Source organism: Polyergus mexicanus, unplaced genomic scaffold, assembly GCF_030449975.1.
Source record: "Polyergus mexicanus isolate NDT 795.1 unplaced genomic scaffold, iyPolMexi1.0 SCAF_100, whole genome shotgun sequence".
Classification (NCBI taxonomy): domain Eukaryota; kingdom Metazoa; phylum Arthropoda; class Insecta; order Hymenoptera; family Formicidae; genus Polyergus; species Polyergus mexicanus.
The window spans coordinates 9,874-27,827 of record NW_027223420.1 but is presented as its reverse complement, the minus strand read 5'-3'; the positions used below and the strand labels follow the sequence as shown (position 1 = coordinate 27,827).

Genomic DNA, 17,954 nt, shown 5'->3' with positions numbered 1-17,954 from the left:
TTAAGATATTGGACTGATTGTCTCTCTTAGATCGGACAGATAAATGTCTAAAAAAGTTCAAATCATCCGTTTATTGTTTACTTAAAATGTAAATATATATATATATATGTTATATATATATATATATATGTGTGTGTGTGTGTGTGTGTGTGTGTGTGTGTATAAAATTCATATATTCATTATATTATGAATTCATTTTCAATTATTTATATATTATCATCATCTCATAATTATAATAAATGCCACCTAAAACTCTTGTCTGCTCGGTCGCATATTCTTAAACGATGCGTCAGAAAACATGATGGATTGCTTCACAAAAAATATTCCTCTCTGCGAGATTTATCATTCCTCAGAGTTTGTCGCAGAGAGAGAGAGAGAGAGAGAGAGAGAGAGAGAGAGAGAGAGTTTCTGAATCATCCTATACAGAGAATTATCACAAATTTGCTATCATGCCGTACACGGCAAGGTTTGCCCTATTCTTGTCACACATTTGTTGTCATCCCGTGCACGGCAAGGTTTGCTCTATTCTTGCCACAAATTTGCTATCATCCCGTATACAGCAAGGTTTGTCCTGTTCTTGCCACAAATTTGCTGTCATGCCGTGCACGGCAAGGTTTGCTTTATTATTTGCGTAAAATGTGCATCACACTATTGCGACAAGCCTTGCCAGCAAAAGCTAAGCTTTATCCGAACACACCTTGTTACAATTTTGCTGTAAAGACATGCTCGGGTTTGCTGCAAACTTTGTGCAAAGTTTGCATTATTTTGCTTGCTGGGAAATAAGAGCCAAACACTATAAATAGATATAATTATATTATACATATAAAATATGACGATCAAATTATACAAAGATAAAATATATTGTGGGGCCTGTCAGGATAGCCCGCGTATAAGATGAGGTGATACAACTCTAATAAAACAGATAAATAGACAAGGGAGGCGAATGTCTTTATTTGCGAACGATTTATTTGCGAGGATGTTGTCGCCTATTGCCCGTGTCGTATCTGTTCTTGCCGATATCGCTGGATTCTCGCTCCGAGGTTCTTCTTATTGTTCTTGCGACAAGGAATCTTTTTGATCTCTCTGGGACTCCGAAATCGCGAATATTTATATTCTTTCTGTGCTAAGTATATCCCCGCTCCCCGAGGTCGAACCAATCGCCGGGCGACAAATAACAAAGATTTGATTTGCTAATTCGAACATTCGTACGTGCGCTATGTCTCGAATCGAGCTCTCGTCGTTATAAAATATCAATAAACACATAATAACGTCCCGGACAAAACGCTAAGTCAATATATAAAAATTATATGCCTACAATATAATAATTTACCTTGTATCATTTTCCATAGATGACATTGTTCTAGAGGAATTTTTGCAGAGTTTGTCAATCAATACCTTTTTAAAATTTATGTTCTTCGCTAAGCAATTATACATAAATTTTTTCATTATATTCATTGTTGCGTTGATTTCATCTAGATTATTGCCATAACAACTGATATATTTTATCTGTAACAGTATAAGAGCAAAAATATAGAGATCAAGTAAAACAAATATGGATAAAAAAGCTGCAATAAAATTAATAATTGTCAGTATAAAGATTGAATAAGTAAATAATACGGAACAACTGTAAAATAAAATATGTAAAATAAACAATTATAAAATGAGAAACATAAAATTCTAAGTAGTAATCAGGTGCGTGTATAATCATTATATGTCAGTGTAATTTACCATAACAGACATATTTCCTGGATCCTTCAAATATTTCTCAAATTTCCAAAAGTCATTAACAGATTTTAGAGGTAAAGCAGGTAAATTATGTGGTCTGATCATTTCTCTCCCGTGGAGCAAAAGAAAAGCCATCAATTTCATTTGATTTGCTATTGATAAAAAATTTTCTACGAAACTTAAGGCATCAACATCCGCGTTTGGCTCTTATTAACCCGAGATTTTAAACAATTTGTGAATTTCGTAGAGCCTTATTAATTTATCTTGGCTTTATGTTTGGCTTCTTTCTTTTTCTCAAAACTTTTTACATTTATAGGTTCTGATATACAAGATGTCAACATATATCTTGACAGTATTTCTCTTGGAATTAATGAGATCAGCAGCAAGCTCGATGTATCAATAGCAAATCAAATGAAATTGATGGCTTTTATATGCATTTTCCATATATGAATATATCAATATGTATGTAAATTCATTTGTTAAAATATTCCTTTGTTGCAAAGTGTACTTTAAAATTTTATATTCTATTTTATCGCAAAATAAACGTCTAATAAGTATTAATAGACATCTTTTAAATGTTTTTTTGAACGTCTTATAAACGGTTAATAGACATTTAAATAAACGTCTTATAAAGGTCTAATTCGAAGGACACAAAAACGTCTAATCGACCAAATTTTAGACGTCTATATCAACTAATCTCTTTAGTTGAAAAGTCGTTGATTCGACGTCTTTTCAACTGATGATTTCTCACTGGATATGACATGATGTTATGGTTTAAAGTAGAATGTGGTTCCAAAAGTGAAAATTCTCGTAGTCTTCTTATCACACGTTCTACGTGAATTCTTAAACTTGCTATACGCTTCGTTAACATTACTTCTGTCTTAGACGATTTACTTCCCCTTTTTACACTAGGAGGTCTTATAAGTTCGCACTGAATTTTATTTAAACATGTTTGAATCTGCTTAAAACCACGATCTGCCATAATTCCACATTTTTTTGGCAAAACATCCATTATATCGCATTGTTCAAACAACTCAACATCATTTACTCGACCTCCATAACCAGAAGAAATAAAATTAATAAATCCATCCGGTATACAACATATTAAATACTTCAATGTATTGCACTTTTTATATTCTGACCACGTTAAAGACTGTTGAAGAGCGTTTGATGGTTTCTCGATTTGAATTTCGAAACAGTCAATTATTCCATAAACGTGAGCAAAATTTGCACGAAACGGTATAAATAATGTCATTTTAACGCTTTCTCTAGGAGGACAATAAATAAGAGTTTTTAAGAAATGACATAATTTTGGTACACTATTCTGAAAAATTTTTGATGCTCCTGCTGTGCTGATTCCAAATTGGTTACCTAATCTTATAAAATTGTCATTCAGTTTGATTTTCATCAAAGTCAATTTTATATTTTCTGTTGATAAACAGTTGCGTTTATGCAGTTCATCAACAACGCATAACCAGTCATGGAATTCCAATGTATTGTTTTGTCTGTGTGCTAATAAAATAATTTGTTGAATGTAAAGCGCTTCTTTTTGCTTGTAGGTCTTGTTCTTCACAATACTGCAAATAATCTTCATGACATGATTCATATTCGCTCCTAGTAGTACCAGTTGTAATCGTTTTGGAAAAATCGGTTACAACTGCACCGCTATTGTCACTCTCCGTTGGTACATTAATGGGTGAACACATTTTATTTACAGTATTAGGCAGTGTTTGGCAACTTTCTTCAACAGTACTGCACTTTATATTGCATTGAATTTTTTTACTTCTAAAAAAAACCTTCGTGTTCTTGTTTTCTTTATCCCAAGTACACTTCTTATTAATTTCTATTTTGTCATTCGATTGCAATAATATTATACTGCAATAATAATAATACTTCTCCTTCTTTTTCTGTAACGATTAATGGAACTGCATTGCTTTTTTCAATATTAATACTATCCGACTTGCTCGGTATATTTGAAAAATCAATTTCATCATTTATTTTATTATTCTCTGTAAGTATTGAAAAACTTATCGAAGCACAGTTTTCATTTGTTGAAATTTCTTTTTGTCTGCATACTTTTTTTGGAACTACAATATTTCATTGTTACTTTTAACATTTGGTGATCTATTTTCATTGGTTTCATGAGTTTCGCAATGAAATAGTATTTCGGATATCATTCTTTTATTATTTAATTTTTTAAATGCACCTCGGTCGTGAGTACTTGCAGCTGTTCGACGGTTAGGTTGACAATCAAAAATATGAGGTGCTGCATTTTTCTTCATTTTTATTGGTGTTCCCATTAATTTGAAAATCATAAAATTTTTCATATCTTCTTTCAACTAAAACAGGAAAATTAAAATTCTTATAATATAAATATGCATGTAAATAATAGAATAATAATTCTCTTAACAAAAAAACTACTTTAGTAACAATCATAAAAATTAAGTCTTCTTCCACGCGATGGATTTTTTTCACCTTTATGTATTTACGATAATATTAAACAATGTTCCAAAATATAGGAAAATATCACTATGACTTGGACATATGAAAGTATAATATTAATTTAATATAATAACTAAAATTTATATATTTAAAAAAAAATAAACACATTGATCTTTATAATATCTTATATCTCATTTCTTTTCATTACACATTTTATTGAAATAATCAATGACATAAAATTGACTGTCAGATATTGCATAATGCGAATGAAGGAATGTATATACTTATAGATATATATACTTTTTTCAGAGAAACTCATAAATTAATTTCGAAAACCGCTCTTTAAAAAAGACTGACTTTCGAAATTAATCCATGATCCATAGCTATATGCCATATATAGGCATCTTTTTTCGGCAATATTCATTTGCAAACCATTATCATAATTATTAATTATTTATTTTCAACATATCTGTGTAAAAATGTAATAAAATAACGATAAAATTAATCCCACCAAAATTTTGGTATTGATATTTATAATTTATTTGTCAGAAAAACAATTGAATCGTTGCCTATCTGATAAATATTATCCTATTTTTAAATTGTGGATTTTCTTCACGTATTGTGTGTCTATCCGTCATCCAGATGATCTAAAGGTAATAAAAAAGAAATTTAATTGTCTGTAGACATTACAATTTAGTGAGATTTAGGAATCTTGCATTTCACAAGAATATTTCTGCTCGTAAACAAAAAGGTTAAAAGCTTAAAAAGATAAATAGAGGAAATGTCGACATATTCGACCGAGATTAGATAGAAATTTGCGCTACAATAAATAAATTATTTGCGCATCTAAAAGATCGAGTCATATAATATAAATTAATGTTTCTCTCTTGACATGTTTTTGATGATTTCAGACGATCTAAGCAGCACCAAGCGCTTTGATAAAAGTTATTTGTATAATTTGTTTTATCCTTGTCTCGGCACAGGTCTTTTCACTAGCACAGATAACATAACGGCATTAATATATAATCGTACATACTTTATTATTACAATTTGTTTTCAATTTGTTTTCATCACAGAAAATGAAATAAAATAAAGAATTAGTTACAGAACTATACTTGAATATTATTTTTAACGATAAACTGTTACATAACTTCTTTTTGGTACTGTAAAAAGTAATAAATTTGAAAGAAATTTGCAAGTAATATCTTATTGAGAGATGATCTCGCCGTGTATTCTTAAGTAAATAGAAGTAATAGATGTTAGAGATAATAGATAAAAGTATAGATATTTTTTGTTTGACTTATATAATATATATTTCGTATATTTTGAAAATTATAAGATTAAGATTAATTAAAGATTAATTAAAGTTATAAGATTATAAGTTATGTCTAATAAGAACTCGATCGCTTCAGCCGTTATTCAAATTTGAAAATCTCAGATACTCTTAATTGGCCGACTCGCGTATAAATACGCGGAGTACCTTGTTATTGCGCGTGACTTAGCGCGAGACACTACCGTATCTTTTAATATCAATTTGAAAAAGATGTGAACCAATTAACTGACATTTATTACAAATTATTTGCGCTTGCTAAAGGAAATCACCGATGGGAGAAAGCATATTATTTTCATAAAATTTTATGCGATTAAAAATAAAAATAAACATGCAGTTGTAATTTAATATAATAATTAAAATTTATATATTTAAAGAAAAATGAACACATTGATCTTTATAATATCCTATATCTCATTTCTTTTCATTACACATTTCATTGAAATAATCAATGACATAAAATTGACGGTTAGATATTACATAATGTGAATGAAAGGATGTATAAACTTATAGATATATATACTTTCTTCAGAGAAAATCATAAATTAATTTCGAAAACCGCTCTTCAAAAGTGACTGACTTTCGAAATTAATCCATGATCCGTAGCTATATATATAGGCGTCTTTTTTCGCAATATTCATTTGCAAATCATTATCATAATTATTAATTATTTATTTTCAACATATCTGAATAAAAATGTAATAAAATAACGATAAAATTAATCCCACCAAAATTTTGGTATTGATATTTATAATTTATTTGTCAGAAAAACAATTGAATCGTTGCCTATCTGATAAATATTATCCTATTTTTAAATTGTGGATTTTCTTCACGTATTGTGTGTCTATCCGTCATCCAGATGATCTAAAGGTAATAAAAAAGAAATTTAATTGTCTGTAGACATTACAATTTAGTGAGATTTAGGAATCTTGCATTTCACAAGAATATTTCTGCTCGTAAAAAAGGTTAAAAGGTTAAAAGCTTAAAAAGATAAATAGAGGAAATGTCGACATATTCGACCGAGATTAGATAGAAATTTGCGCTACAATAAATAAATTATTTGCGCATCTAAAAGATCGAGTCATATAATATAAATTAATGTTTCTCTCTTGACATGTTTTTGATGATTTCAGACGATCTAAGCAGCACCAAGCGCTTTGATAAAAGTTATTTGTATAATTTGTTTTATCCTTGTCTCGGCACAGGTCTTTTCACTAGCACAGATAACATAACGGCATTAATATATAATCGTACATACTTTATTATTACAATTTGTTTTCAATTTGTTTTCATCACAGAAAATGAAATAAAATAAAGAATTAGTTACAGAACTATACTTGAATATTATTTTTAACGATAAACTGTTACATAACTTCTTTTTGGTACTGTAAAAAGTAATAAATTTGAAAGAAATTTGCAAGTAATATCTTATTGAGAGATGATCTCGCCGTGTATTCTTAAGTAAATAGAAGTAATAGATGTTAGAGATAATAGATAAAAGTATAGATATTTTTTGTTTGACTTATATAATATATATTTCGTATATTTTGAAAATTATAAGATTAAGATTAATTAAAGATTAATTAAAGTTATAAGATTATAAGTTATGTCTAATAAGAACTCGATCGCTTCAGCCGTTATTCAAATTTGAAAATCTCAGATACTCTTAATTGGCCGACTCGCGTATAAATACGCGGAGTACCTTGTTATTGCGCGTGACTTAGCGCGAGACACTACCGTATCTTTTAATATCAATTTGAAAAAGATGTGAACCAATTAACTGACATTTATTACAAATTATTTGCGCTTGCTAAAGGAAATCACCGATGGGAGAAAGCATATTATTTTCATAAAATTTTATGCGATTAAAAATAAAAATAAACATGCAGTTGTAATTTAATATAATAATTAAAATTTATATATTTAAAGAAAAATAAACACATTGATCTTTATAATATCCTATATCTCATTTCTTTTCATTACACATTTCATTGAAATAATCAATGACATAAAATTGACGGTCAGATATTACATAATGTGGATGAAAGGATGTATAAACTTATAGATATATATACTTTCTTCAGAGAAAATCATAAATTAATTTCGAAAACCGCTCTTCAAAAGTGACTGACTTTCGAAATTAATCCATGATCCGTAGCTATATATATAGGCGTCTTTTTTCGCAATATTCATTTGCAAATCATTATCATAATTATTAATTATTTATTTTCAACATATCTGAGTAAAAATGTAATAAAATAACGATAAAATTAACCCCACCAAAATTTTGGTATTGATATTTATAATTTATTTGTCAGAAAAACAATTGAATCGTTGCCTATCTGATAAATATTATCCTATTTTTAAATTGTGGATTTTCTTCACGTATTGTGTGTCTATCCGTCATCCAGATGATCTAAAGGTAATAAAAAAGAAATTTAATTGTCTGTAGACATTACAATTTAGTGAGATTTAGGAATCTTGCATTTCACAAGAATATTTCTGCTCGTAAACAAAAAGGTTAAAAGGTTAAAAGCTTAAAAAGATAAATAGAGGAAATGTCGACATATTCGACCGAGATTAGATAGAAATTTGCGCTACAATAAATAAATTATTTGCGCATCTAAAAGATCGAGTCATATAATATAAATTAATGTTTCTCTCTTGATATGTTTTTGATGATTTCAGACGATCTAAGCAGCACCAAGCGCTTTGAAAAAAGTTATTTGTATAATTTGTTTTATCCTTGTCTCGGCACAGGTCTTTTCACTAGCACAGATAACATAATGGCATTAATATATAATCGTACATACTTTATTATTACAATTTGTTTTCAATTTGTTTTCATCACAGAAAATCAAATAAAATAAAGAATTAGTTACAGAACTATACTTGAATATTATTTTTAACGATCTTACATAACTTCTTTTTGGTACTGTAAAAAGTAATAAATTTGAAAGAAATTTGCAAGTAATATCGTATTGAGAGATGATCTCGCCGTGTATTCTTAAGTAAATAGAAGTAATAGATGTTAGAGATAATAGATAAAAGTATAGATATTTTTTGTTTGTTTTATATAATATATATTTCGTATACTTTGAAAATTATAAGATTAAGATTAATTAAAGATTAATTAAAGTTATAAGATTATAAGTTAAGTCTAATAAGAACTCGATCGCTTCAGCCGTTATTCAAATTTGAAAATCTCAGATACTCTTAATTGGCCGACTCGCGTATAAATACGCGGAGTACCTTGTTATTGCGCGTGACTTAGCGCGAGACACTACCGTATCTCTTAATATCAATTTGAAAAAGATGTGAACCAATTATCTGACATTTATTACAAATTATTTGCGCTTGCAAAAGGAAATCACTGATGGGGGAATACATATAATTTTCAAAAAATTCTACGCAATTAAAAATAAAAATAAACATGCAGTTGAAATTTAATATAATAATTAAAATTTATATATTTAAAGAACAATAAACACATTGATCTCAATAATATCCTATATCTCGTTTCTTTTTATTGCACATTTCATTAAAATAATCAATGACATAAAATTGACAGTCAGATATTGCATAATGCGAATGATAGGATGTATAAACTTATAGATATGTATAATTTCTTTACACCGAGAAAAAAAAATTGTTAACTTGACTAAATTCGTCCAACTAATTACTATTTCTTTAATTGAAATATTTTAATATTTTAAGTCAAATACGACATATTAAATAATTAAATCTAACATGAAGTATATTTGATTTAAATAGTTAAATATTTCAATTAAAGAAATACAAAGAAATAGTAATTAGTTGGACGAATTTAGTCAAATTAACAACTTTTTTTTCTCAGTGCAGAGAAAATCATAAATTAATTTTGAAAGCCGCTCTTCAGAAGTGATAGTGACTTTCGAAATTAATCCATGATCCGTAGCTATACGTATAGGCGTTTTCGATTTGTATTATCAGTTAACAGAAATTCGTTTTACTGGCATCATCTAACTGAAGATATTTGCAATTCCATTTTAAACATTTGAGTAGTGTTTCAACTATTCGTCGCATCAATTGAATTTCTTAAATAGTCGACAGTATCTGTATAAAATAAAAATTTTAATAAACATTTTGAACACGTAATTATTTTCATGTAAGTTTTCTCAAATGCCGCAAGTTGTTAGTTTGGTTTGATTGTTATAATTTTATTAAATGTATACCCAATCGTTTCGTATCACCAACTCGTTAGCAAGTCCCATAGATGTTACGTAAGTCTTTTTATAGAATCTTCTTTGACGATATTATAAATGTTATTATCCTTCAACAATTCTTCGATCTTATTAAAGTATTCATCTTTATCGAGAGCAACTGTAATGTTCGCCTTGTATGCGCTAGAGGCAATTACATTATCATGTTTAAAAAATTTTTTGGTATTAACAGTTAATTGTTTATGCGTGTGTTAAAATCACTTTTCGGGATCGAGTAGTTCGGGAAATTATCGATAACCTTCTTAAATTTAATTGCACCGTTGTTTGTCTGTAGCGGTAACGTTTGCTTTTATTATTTTATCTTTTCGTCTAACGATAATTTATGCTCATTGTTACGTTGATAATCAGTGAGTTTAGTTCTCTGCGAATTTACATCCCGATTATTTATTGTCGACCTGTGCGTTACTTCGCTTATCTGTAAGTTTTACGAATGTAATTTCCGAAGACTTTCTCTCTCGTCATTTTGACATAATCCATTCCGCTTAATTTACAGACATAATTAATGTACCGCCATGTTTTTGAATTCAATTTATGACCACAGTATCGAGGATTTCTTCCTCGTAACGACATGGATATATATCCTTGAAAATATTTTTTTGCCTTTACTGTGATAATGTGAAAAACCTGCGTTATCTACGCGCTTCTTAACCGCCTAAGAATCACTTATATGCTTATATTTTAATTTTATTAATTCATGTACGCAGAAGATGGCCAAAAAGAGGCCCGAAACATCCGCCTTTCGTGAGTTTAAATTTTAATGTAATTCTTTTATAATAAACATTTATGCGCTCTTAATATCGTGCTTGGCTCGTTTTGTCATTTCATTCGACATTCTTGATTTTATTGACAAAGTACATTTTTTTGCCGGAGAGTGGGACGTTTCTTAAATGAAAATTTTTACATTTCGATTTCGCTTCGTAATATCTCTGCTTTATAAAACATGTAGAGCAAAAATAAACATATTTTCTTTATATAAATCAAACTCAAGCTATTGATTATATATATATATATATATATATATAAGAACTAATAAGAACTAGTAAAAACTCGATCCGGTCAAGGGTTATTGAGAACTGATAATCTTAGATATTCTTGATTTCGACTCGCGTATAAATACGCGGTATGTCTCGCTATTGCTGTGTGTGATCTTTGCTTCGCATGACTTAGCGCAAGACACTATCGTGTCTCTTGATTTTTACTTCTAGAAACTTTTAACAATTAAATAAACAATAAAAATAAAAACGATTTGTGTAACGTGTATTCAAGTATCAGTAAAATAGTAACCTGAAGAAGATCAAGATCAATAAAACGGTCCAGAACATCAAGAAACGATGTTTATCACTATATTGTTGGCATCAATGTTTATTTTATTGATATATTATTATTACGTACATTATAGAAGAAACGGACGACTGGTTAATCTTTTACCAGGACCACCGGGCCATTTGATTGCTGGAAATGCATCACAGGCATATATTTCAGCAGGCAAGTATAAAATTTCTAATCTATTTACATTAATTGATAGATGACTCGTTATTCATGCATACATACAAGTAAAAATTAAATTCATAAAAACTTATGATCTAGTATACCTATCAAAAGTATGCAAATTACAAAGCTAAGACTTTTCTCTCGGCAATATCCATTTGCAAATCATTATCACAATTATTATTTGTCTATTTTCAACGTATTTGAGTAAAGATGTGATGAAATAACAATAAAATTAATCCCACTAAAACTTTTGTATCGATATTTATAATATATTTTTCAGAGGAACAATGGAAATTGATGTGTAATCTATCAAATAAGTATTATCCCATTTTTAAATTTCGGATTTTTTTCATGTATGTTGTGGCTATCCGTCATCCAAATGATTTAGAGGTAATAAAAGAAATTCAATTATGTGTAGATATTACAATTTAGTCAGATTTAGGAATTTTGTGTTTCACAAAAAGATTTTTGCTTGTAAAAAGATTTCTTAAAAAGATGAATAGAAAAAATATCGATATATACTCGATCGAAACTGTATACATAGAAAAGACGATGGGTAAAATAAATCGATTTTTGCCTAAAGAGTGTAAGTTATACATGCAGTCTTACGCTTTTTGGGTCGCTGAGTACAATGGTAACAGTTTTATCCGTCTAAACTCATGGGGAAGAGGTCAAAATTTGCCTTAAAGAAACGAATTTGTAATTAGCAGCTACATAATTTTTTTTAAAACAACTATATGTTTTTTTTTACACCATTGATTCCTCTCATTATTTTGTGCATAAAAATATTGAGGTAAATTCTTCGGAAAATTAATGTTCTACGAGATACTTCCAAGTTTATGTAAAATTATATCAAATTTAAGTATAAACTATCTCGTAAACTATTCACTTTTTAGCCATCCTGCCCTTATAACTTTTTAAAAAATCTATTAATATAAGAAAAATTAGATTCCATTTAAAAAAAAATGAGAAGGCCCCTCGTTTTGTCCCTTAGGAGTCTTCAACATTTTTTTTTTATCTATCGAATTGTCAGCCGCCGTTACCTCAATATTTATATGCACAAAATAATGAGAAGAATCAATTAGTATAAAAAAACACATAGTTGTCCTTAAGAAAAATTATGTAGTTGCTAGTTACAAATTCGTTTTTTTACGACAAATTTTGAACACTTTTTCGCGGGTTTAGACGGATAAAACTGCTAACCATCATATTCAATGACGCCAAAAACATAAAATAACATGTATAACTTACATTACACTTCTTAGGCAAAAATTTACTCATTTTACCCATCGTCCTTTGTGGTACCATTAATAAATTATTTGTAAGATTAAGTGATATAATAAATTAATATTTTTTTCTTAACATATTTTCAATAATGTCAGACGATATTAAGCAATACCAAGCGTACCGAGAAAAGTCATATATATAACTTGTTTCAACCTTGGATTAGCACTGGTCTTCTCACTAGCACAGGTAACATAATAAGCATTAATATATAAACGTACATACTTTACTATTACAATTTACGTTCGATTTTATTTTTAACGATAAACTCTTACATAACTTCTTTTTGTCGTAAAAGGTAATAAATTTGAAAGAAATTCGTAAGTGAAATTATATTGAGAAATGATTCCGCCGTGATACATGTATTCTCAAGTAAATAGAAGTAATAGACGTTTCAAGTAAAAAAGATTTTCAATTAAATAAATTATAGTTTTTTTTGGCTGCCAATTTATGAAGTTTTAATTACAAAATAATAATTTAATTCAAATTTGTACTTGCAACTTCTTTCGTCGCAAAAATTTTATAAGAAGATTTAAAAAATTATAAAAGAATTTTGCGCGGTATAAGAGAAATAAATTTAAAATAATAATATATTATTTGAGAATTGCTCAATAAATATTAAACTAAAAAAGAGAATAATCTTATATAATATTATTTTTATATATTATTATTTTTATTTTATTTCACAATTTGCACTATTTTAATTTTGTTATAGGCGCTAAGTGACATGCGCGACGAAAGTTATTAACAAATGCATTCCATTTCAATGTATTGACTCAATATGCTGATATATTGATCCAGGAGGGCGATTATATGACAAAATCTTTGAAAGATGTTGGGGGGGCAGTTGTAAAAGATTTAGTACCATTTATTAGTGAACATACGCTGAACGCCATATGTGGTAAGATTTCTGTAAAGTTCTTATTGTTCTGTTGTATAGATAATTTCGTTCTAAATGATATCATAACTTAAGATTTCATAGCTTAAGAAGATAATTTGTTCGCATACAAAGTATCGATGCTGCAGAAAAAATAGATAATATCCGATTTTTTATACTTAAAGCTATTGATGAAATATTCAATTGTAAATATCTTCAACTGTATATCCGGTCTTATATAATACATGCACTTGCAGAAACTGCCATGGGAATCTCTCTGCGAAAATTCAATGAGTTCCAGCAACAGTATCGAAATGCGGTTTACGACATATTAGAACTGATATGTTACAGGTACTTCATGTATATAATAAATAATTGTATGATATATTTATAAGCTTTTAAGTTATGATCGTGTGTGATATATATTTTCTATATATATTTTGAATAACAAATTAAATATTGAATAATCATGTAAAGATGAACAATTAATTTGAGATGTTTAAAGCGATAATTAAAAATCAAAATTTATTCTAGGTTAAATGTTTTATTTTAAAATGAAAATTGTTTGTAATTTTTAAAATGTAGAAAATATTGCAAATGTTAGAATATTGAAATATTAAATAAACTAAGTTGTGCAATACAATCTGAAGAGACATTATCTTCGATTTTTGAAAAAATCTATTGTTAAAACAAAAAGTATAATGTTTTTAGAAAATTTTAAATATCTTTTTTGTAACATATATAGTTTAAAATTTATTTTTTTACCTATATTCTTTACAAATAATGAGATTACTTATACAGATTATTATAGAATTTTATACGACTTTAAATAGAGCTTTTATAAAATCACGTCATTATTGAAATTATATAGTTTTATTGAATTATGGTTTAGAGCACTCAGACCTTGGTTCCATAACGATTTGTTATTCTCATTATCGCCACAAGGGAGAAAGCAAAAAACGATCTTGAAAATATTGCATGGATTTACGGAAAAAGTATGCTATGTATCATTTTATTTTAAATCCGCCACACACACACACACACACACACACACACACACACACACACACACACACACACACTTTCAAACACACACAAACGTTATCTTTTATATAAAATTACAATAAGTATTAATACTACATTATGCTATTAATATTTATGATATAATACGATGTGTGCTATTGTTATTTAATACAAAAAATTATTTTAAAATTTAATATCGTACTTTTGTGTAGGTCATCGCGGAACGAAAACTTTATCACGAACGCACCAATGGTCGACATTTGAAAAATCTTGAAAATAACAAAGAGACAGAGATAGATGTCGAAGTATTTGGAAGTACGTAAAAAATCGGAGCTAATATTTAAGTTTGATTACGCAATCGAACATTAAATTATGCCTGTAATATTTATACTAAACACATAATCACACGGAATAATGGAACATATGTCTGCTGTAAAATTGAATCATTATTATTTTTAATAGAAGTTCTGAATTTTTAAACAAAAACAATGTTATATAATTAAAGCGCGACATGTAAAAATAAAATTGACTAACGTGTTTTTTTATTTCTAGTTAAAAAAAGGCGGCTATCCATGTTGGATCTCTTAATAGCGGTATCTCGAGACAATTCGTTGACTGATTTGGACATCAGAGAAGAAGTCGATACCTTTATGTTTGCGGTATGTATCTGAATCTTTTTTGCTAATTTTTTGTACATATCATCTAAGCACATTTAACTGTATAACGATATGACGATGATTATAGGGTCACGATACTACAGCGATGAGTATGACATTTGCTTTATTGCTATTAGCTGAACATAAAGATATCCAGGTACTTTTTTCTCAGTATATTGCGATATACACGACTAAAAGAAATAGAGAACACTTTTTATACTCTAAAAATTGAGCTATGTTCAAACCGTTAAAATTCGACGAAAAATCATCGTAAATAAAAAATTAAAAAAGCAGTTTGAAGCTTAAAGTTTCAACTTTAACGCACTATTGTTGGTTTCTTAAAATTTTTTTATTTTTCTTGTTCTGTGCTTTAAGAAGGAACCCATTGTTTTGTTCCTTAAAATTATGTTTTTTTGACACTTTGCGGCTCGATAAAAGAATTTCTCTCAAAAATTCAACTCAAGTTCCATAAACTACAATATTTTAGCTACAAAATGCTTTCTTTTAATTTTCTTACCATTTTTTTTGACTAAGTTACACGATTTTGAAACTAAAAAACTGTATTTTCTAAAAATGAAAAAATAAAAAAATTTTATAAAACTGTTGATATCACGTTACAGTTGAAACTTCAAGCTTCAAAATGTTTTTTCAATTTTTTGTCTACAATGATTCTTCGCCGAATATCGACAGTATTTCTAAAAATACAGGTTCAGTTTCAAAATCGTGTGATTTGATCAAAAAAAATCGTAGGAAAATTTTTAAAAAAGCATTTTGTAGGTAAAATGTTATAGTTTATGGAACATGAGTTGAATTTTTCGAGAGAAACTTTTTTCTCGATCTGCAAAGTGTCAAAAAAACATAATTTTAAGTAACAAAACAATAGATTTGAAATATATGCCTGTGATGCATTTCCAGCAATCAAATGGCCCGGTGGTCCTGGTAAAAGATTAACCGGTCGTCCGTTTCTTCCATAATGTACGTAATAATAATATATCAATAAAATAAACATTGATGCCAACAATATAGTGATAAACATCGTTTCTTGATGTTCTGGACCGTTTTATTGATCTTGATCTTCTTCAGGTTACTATTTTACTGATACTTGAATACACGTTACACAAATCGTTTTTATTTTTATTGTTTATTTAATTGTTAAAAGTTTCTAGAAGTAAAAATCAAGAGACACGATAGTGTCTTGCGCTAAGTCATGCGAAGCAAAGATCACACACAGCAATAGCGAGACATACCGCGTATTTATACGCGAGTCGAAATCAAGAATATCTAAGATTATCAGTTCTCAATAACCCCTGAACGAGTTTTTATTAGTTCTTATTAGTTCTTATATATATATATATATATATATATATATATATATATATATATATATATATAATCAATAGCTTGAGTTTGATTTATATAAAGAAAATATGTTTATTTTTGTTCTACATGTTTTATAAAGCAGAAATATTACGAAGCGAAATCAAAATGTAAAAATTTTCATTTAAGAAACGTCCCATTCTCCGTCAAAAAAATGTACTTTGTCAATAAAATCAAGAATGTCGAATGAAATGACAAAACGAGCCAAGCACGATATTAAGAGCGCATAAATGTTTATTATAAAAGAATTACATTAAAATTTAAACTCACGAAAGGCGGATGTTTCGGGCCTCTTTTTGGCCATCTTCTGCGTACATGAATTAATAAAATTAAAATATAAGCATATAAGTGATTCTTAGACGGTTAAGAAGCGTGTAGATAACGCAGGTTTTTCACATTATCACAGTAAAGGCAAAAAAATATTTTCAAGGATATCCATGTCGTTACGAGGACGAAATCCTCGATAATGTAGTCATAAATTGAATTCAAAATAATGGCGGTACATTAATTATGTCTGTAAATTAAGCGGAATGGATTATGTCAAAATGACGAGAGAGAAAGTCTTCGGAAATTACATTTGTAAAACTAACAGATAAGCGAAGTAACGCACAGGTCGACAATAAATATCGGGATGTAAATCGCAGAGAACTAAACTCACTGATTATCAACGTAACAATGGGCATAAATTATCATTAGACGAAAAGATAAAATAATAAAAGCAAAAGTTACTGCTATAGACAAACAACGGTGCAATTAAATTTAAGAAGGTTATCGATAATTTCCCGAACTACTCGATCCCGAAAAGTAATTTTAACACACGCAATTAACAATTAACTGTTAATACCAAAAAATTTTTTAAACATGATAATGTAATTGCCTCTAGCGCATACAAGGCGAACATTACAGTTGCTCTCGATAAAGATGAATACTTTAATAAGATCGAAGAATTGTTGAAGGATAATAACACTTATAATATCGTCAAAGAAGATTCTATAAAAAGACTTACGTAACATCTATGAAACTTGCTAACGAGTTGGTGATACGAAACGATTGGCTATACATTTAATAAAATTATAACAATCAAACCAAACTAACAACTTGCGGTATTTGAGAAAACTTATATGAAAATAATTACGTGTTCAAAATGTTTATTAAAATTTTGATTTTATACAAATACTGTCGACTATTTAAGAAACTCAATTGATGCGACGAATAGTTGAAACACTACTCAAATGTTTAAAATGGAATTGCAAATATCTTCAATTAGATGATGCCAATAAAACGAATTTTTGCTAACTGATAATACAAATTGAAGACGCCTATACGTATAGCTACGGATCATGGATTAATTTCGAAAGTCACAATCACTTCTGAAGAGCGGCTTTCAAATTTAATTTATAATTTTCTCTGCACTGAGAAAAAAAGTTGTTAATTTGACTAAATTCGTCCAACTAATTACTATTTCTTTGTATTTCTTTAATTGAAAT

At 28.5% G+C, this 17,954-nt stretch overlaps 1 protein-coding gene and 1 pseudogene across 1 annotated transcript; one reads left to right on the top strand and one right to left on the bottom strand.

Moving 5' to 3' along the window:
- Positions 1–2,413: 2,413 nt before the first annotated feature.
- On the bottom strand, positions 2,414–3,331 carry LOC138944149 (uncharacterized). The gene has a single exon (XM_070315055.1). The coding sequence runs from the start codon at positions 3,329–3,331 to the stop codon at positions 2,414–2,416; it is 918 nt and encodes a 305-aa protein (XP_070171156.1).
- An 8,270-nt stretch (positions 3,332–11,601) lies between these two features.
- Positions 11,602–16,080, top strand: LOC138944148 (cytochrome P450 4C1-like; annotated as a pseudogene).
- The last annotated feature ends 1,874 nt before the right edge of the window (positions 16,081–17,954 follow it).

Excerpts from the sequence above, each read along its gene's own strand:
- LOC138944149 (XM_070315055.1), bottom strand. The coding sequence starts at position 3,331 with ATGAATCATGTCATGAAGATTATTTGCAGTATTGTGAAGAACAAGACC.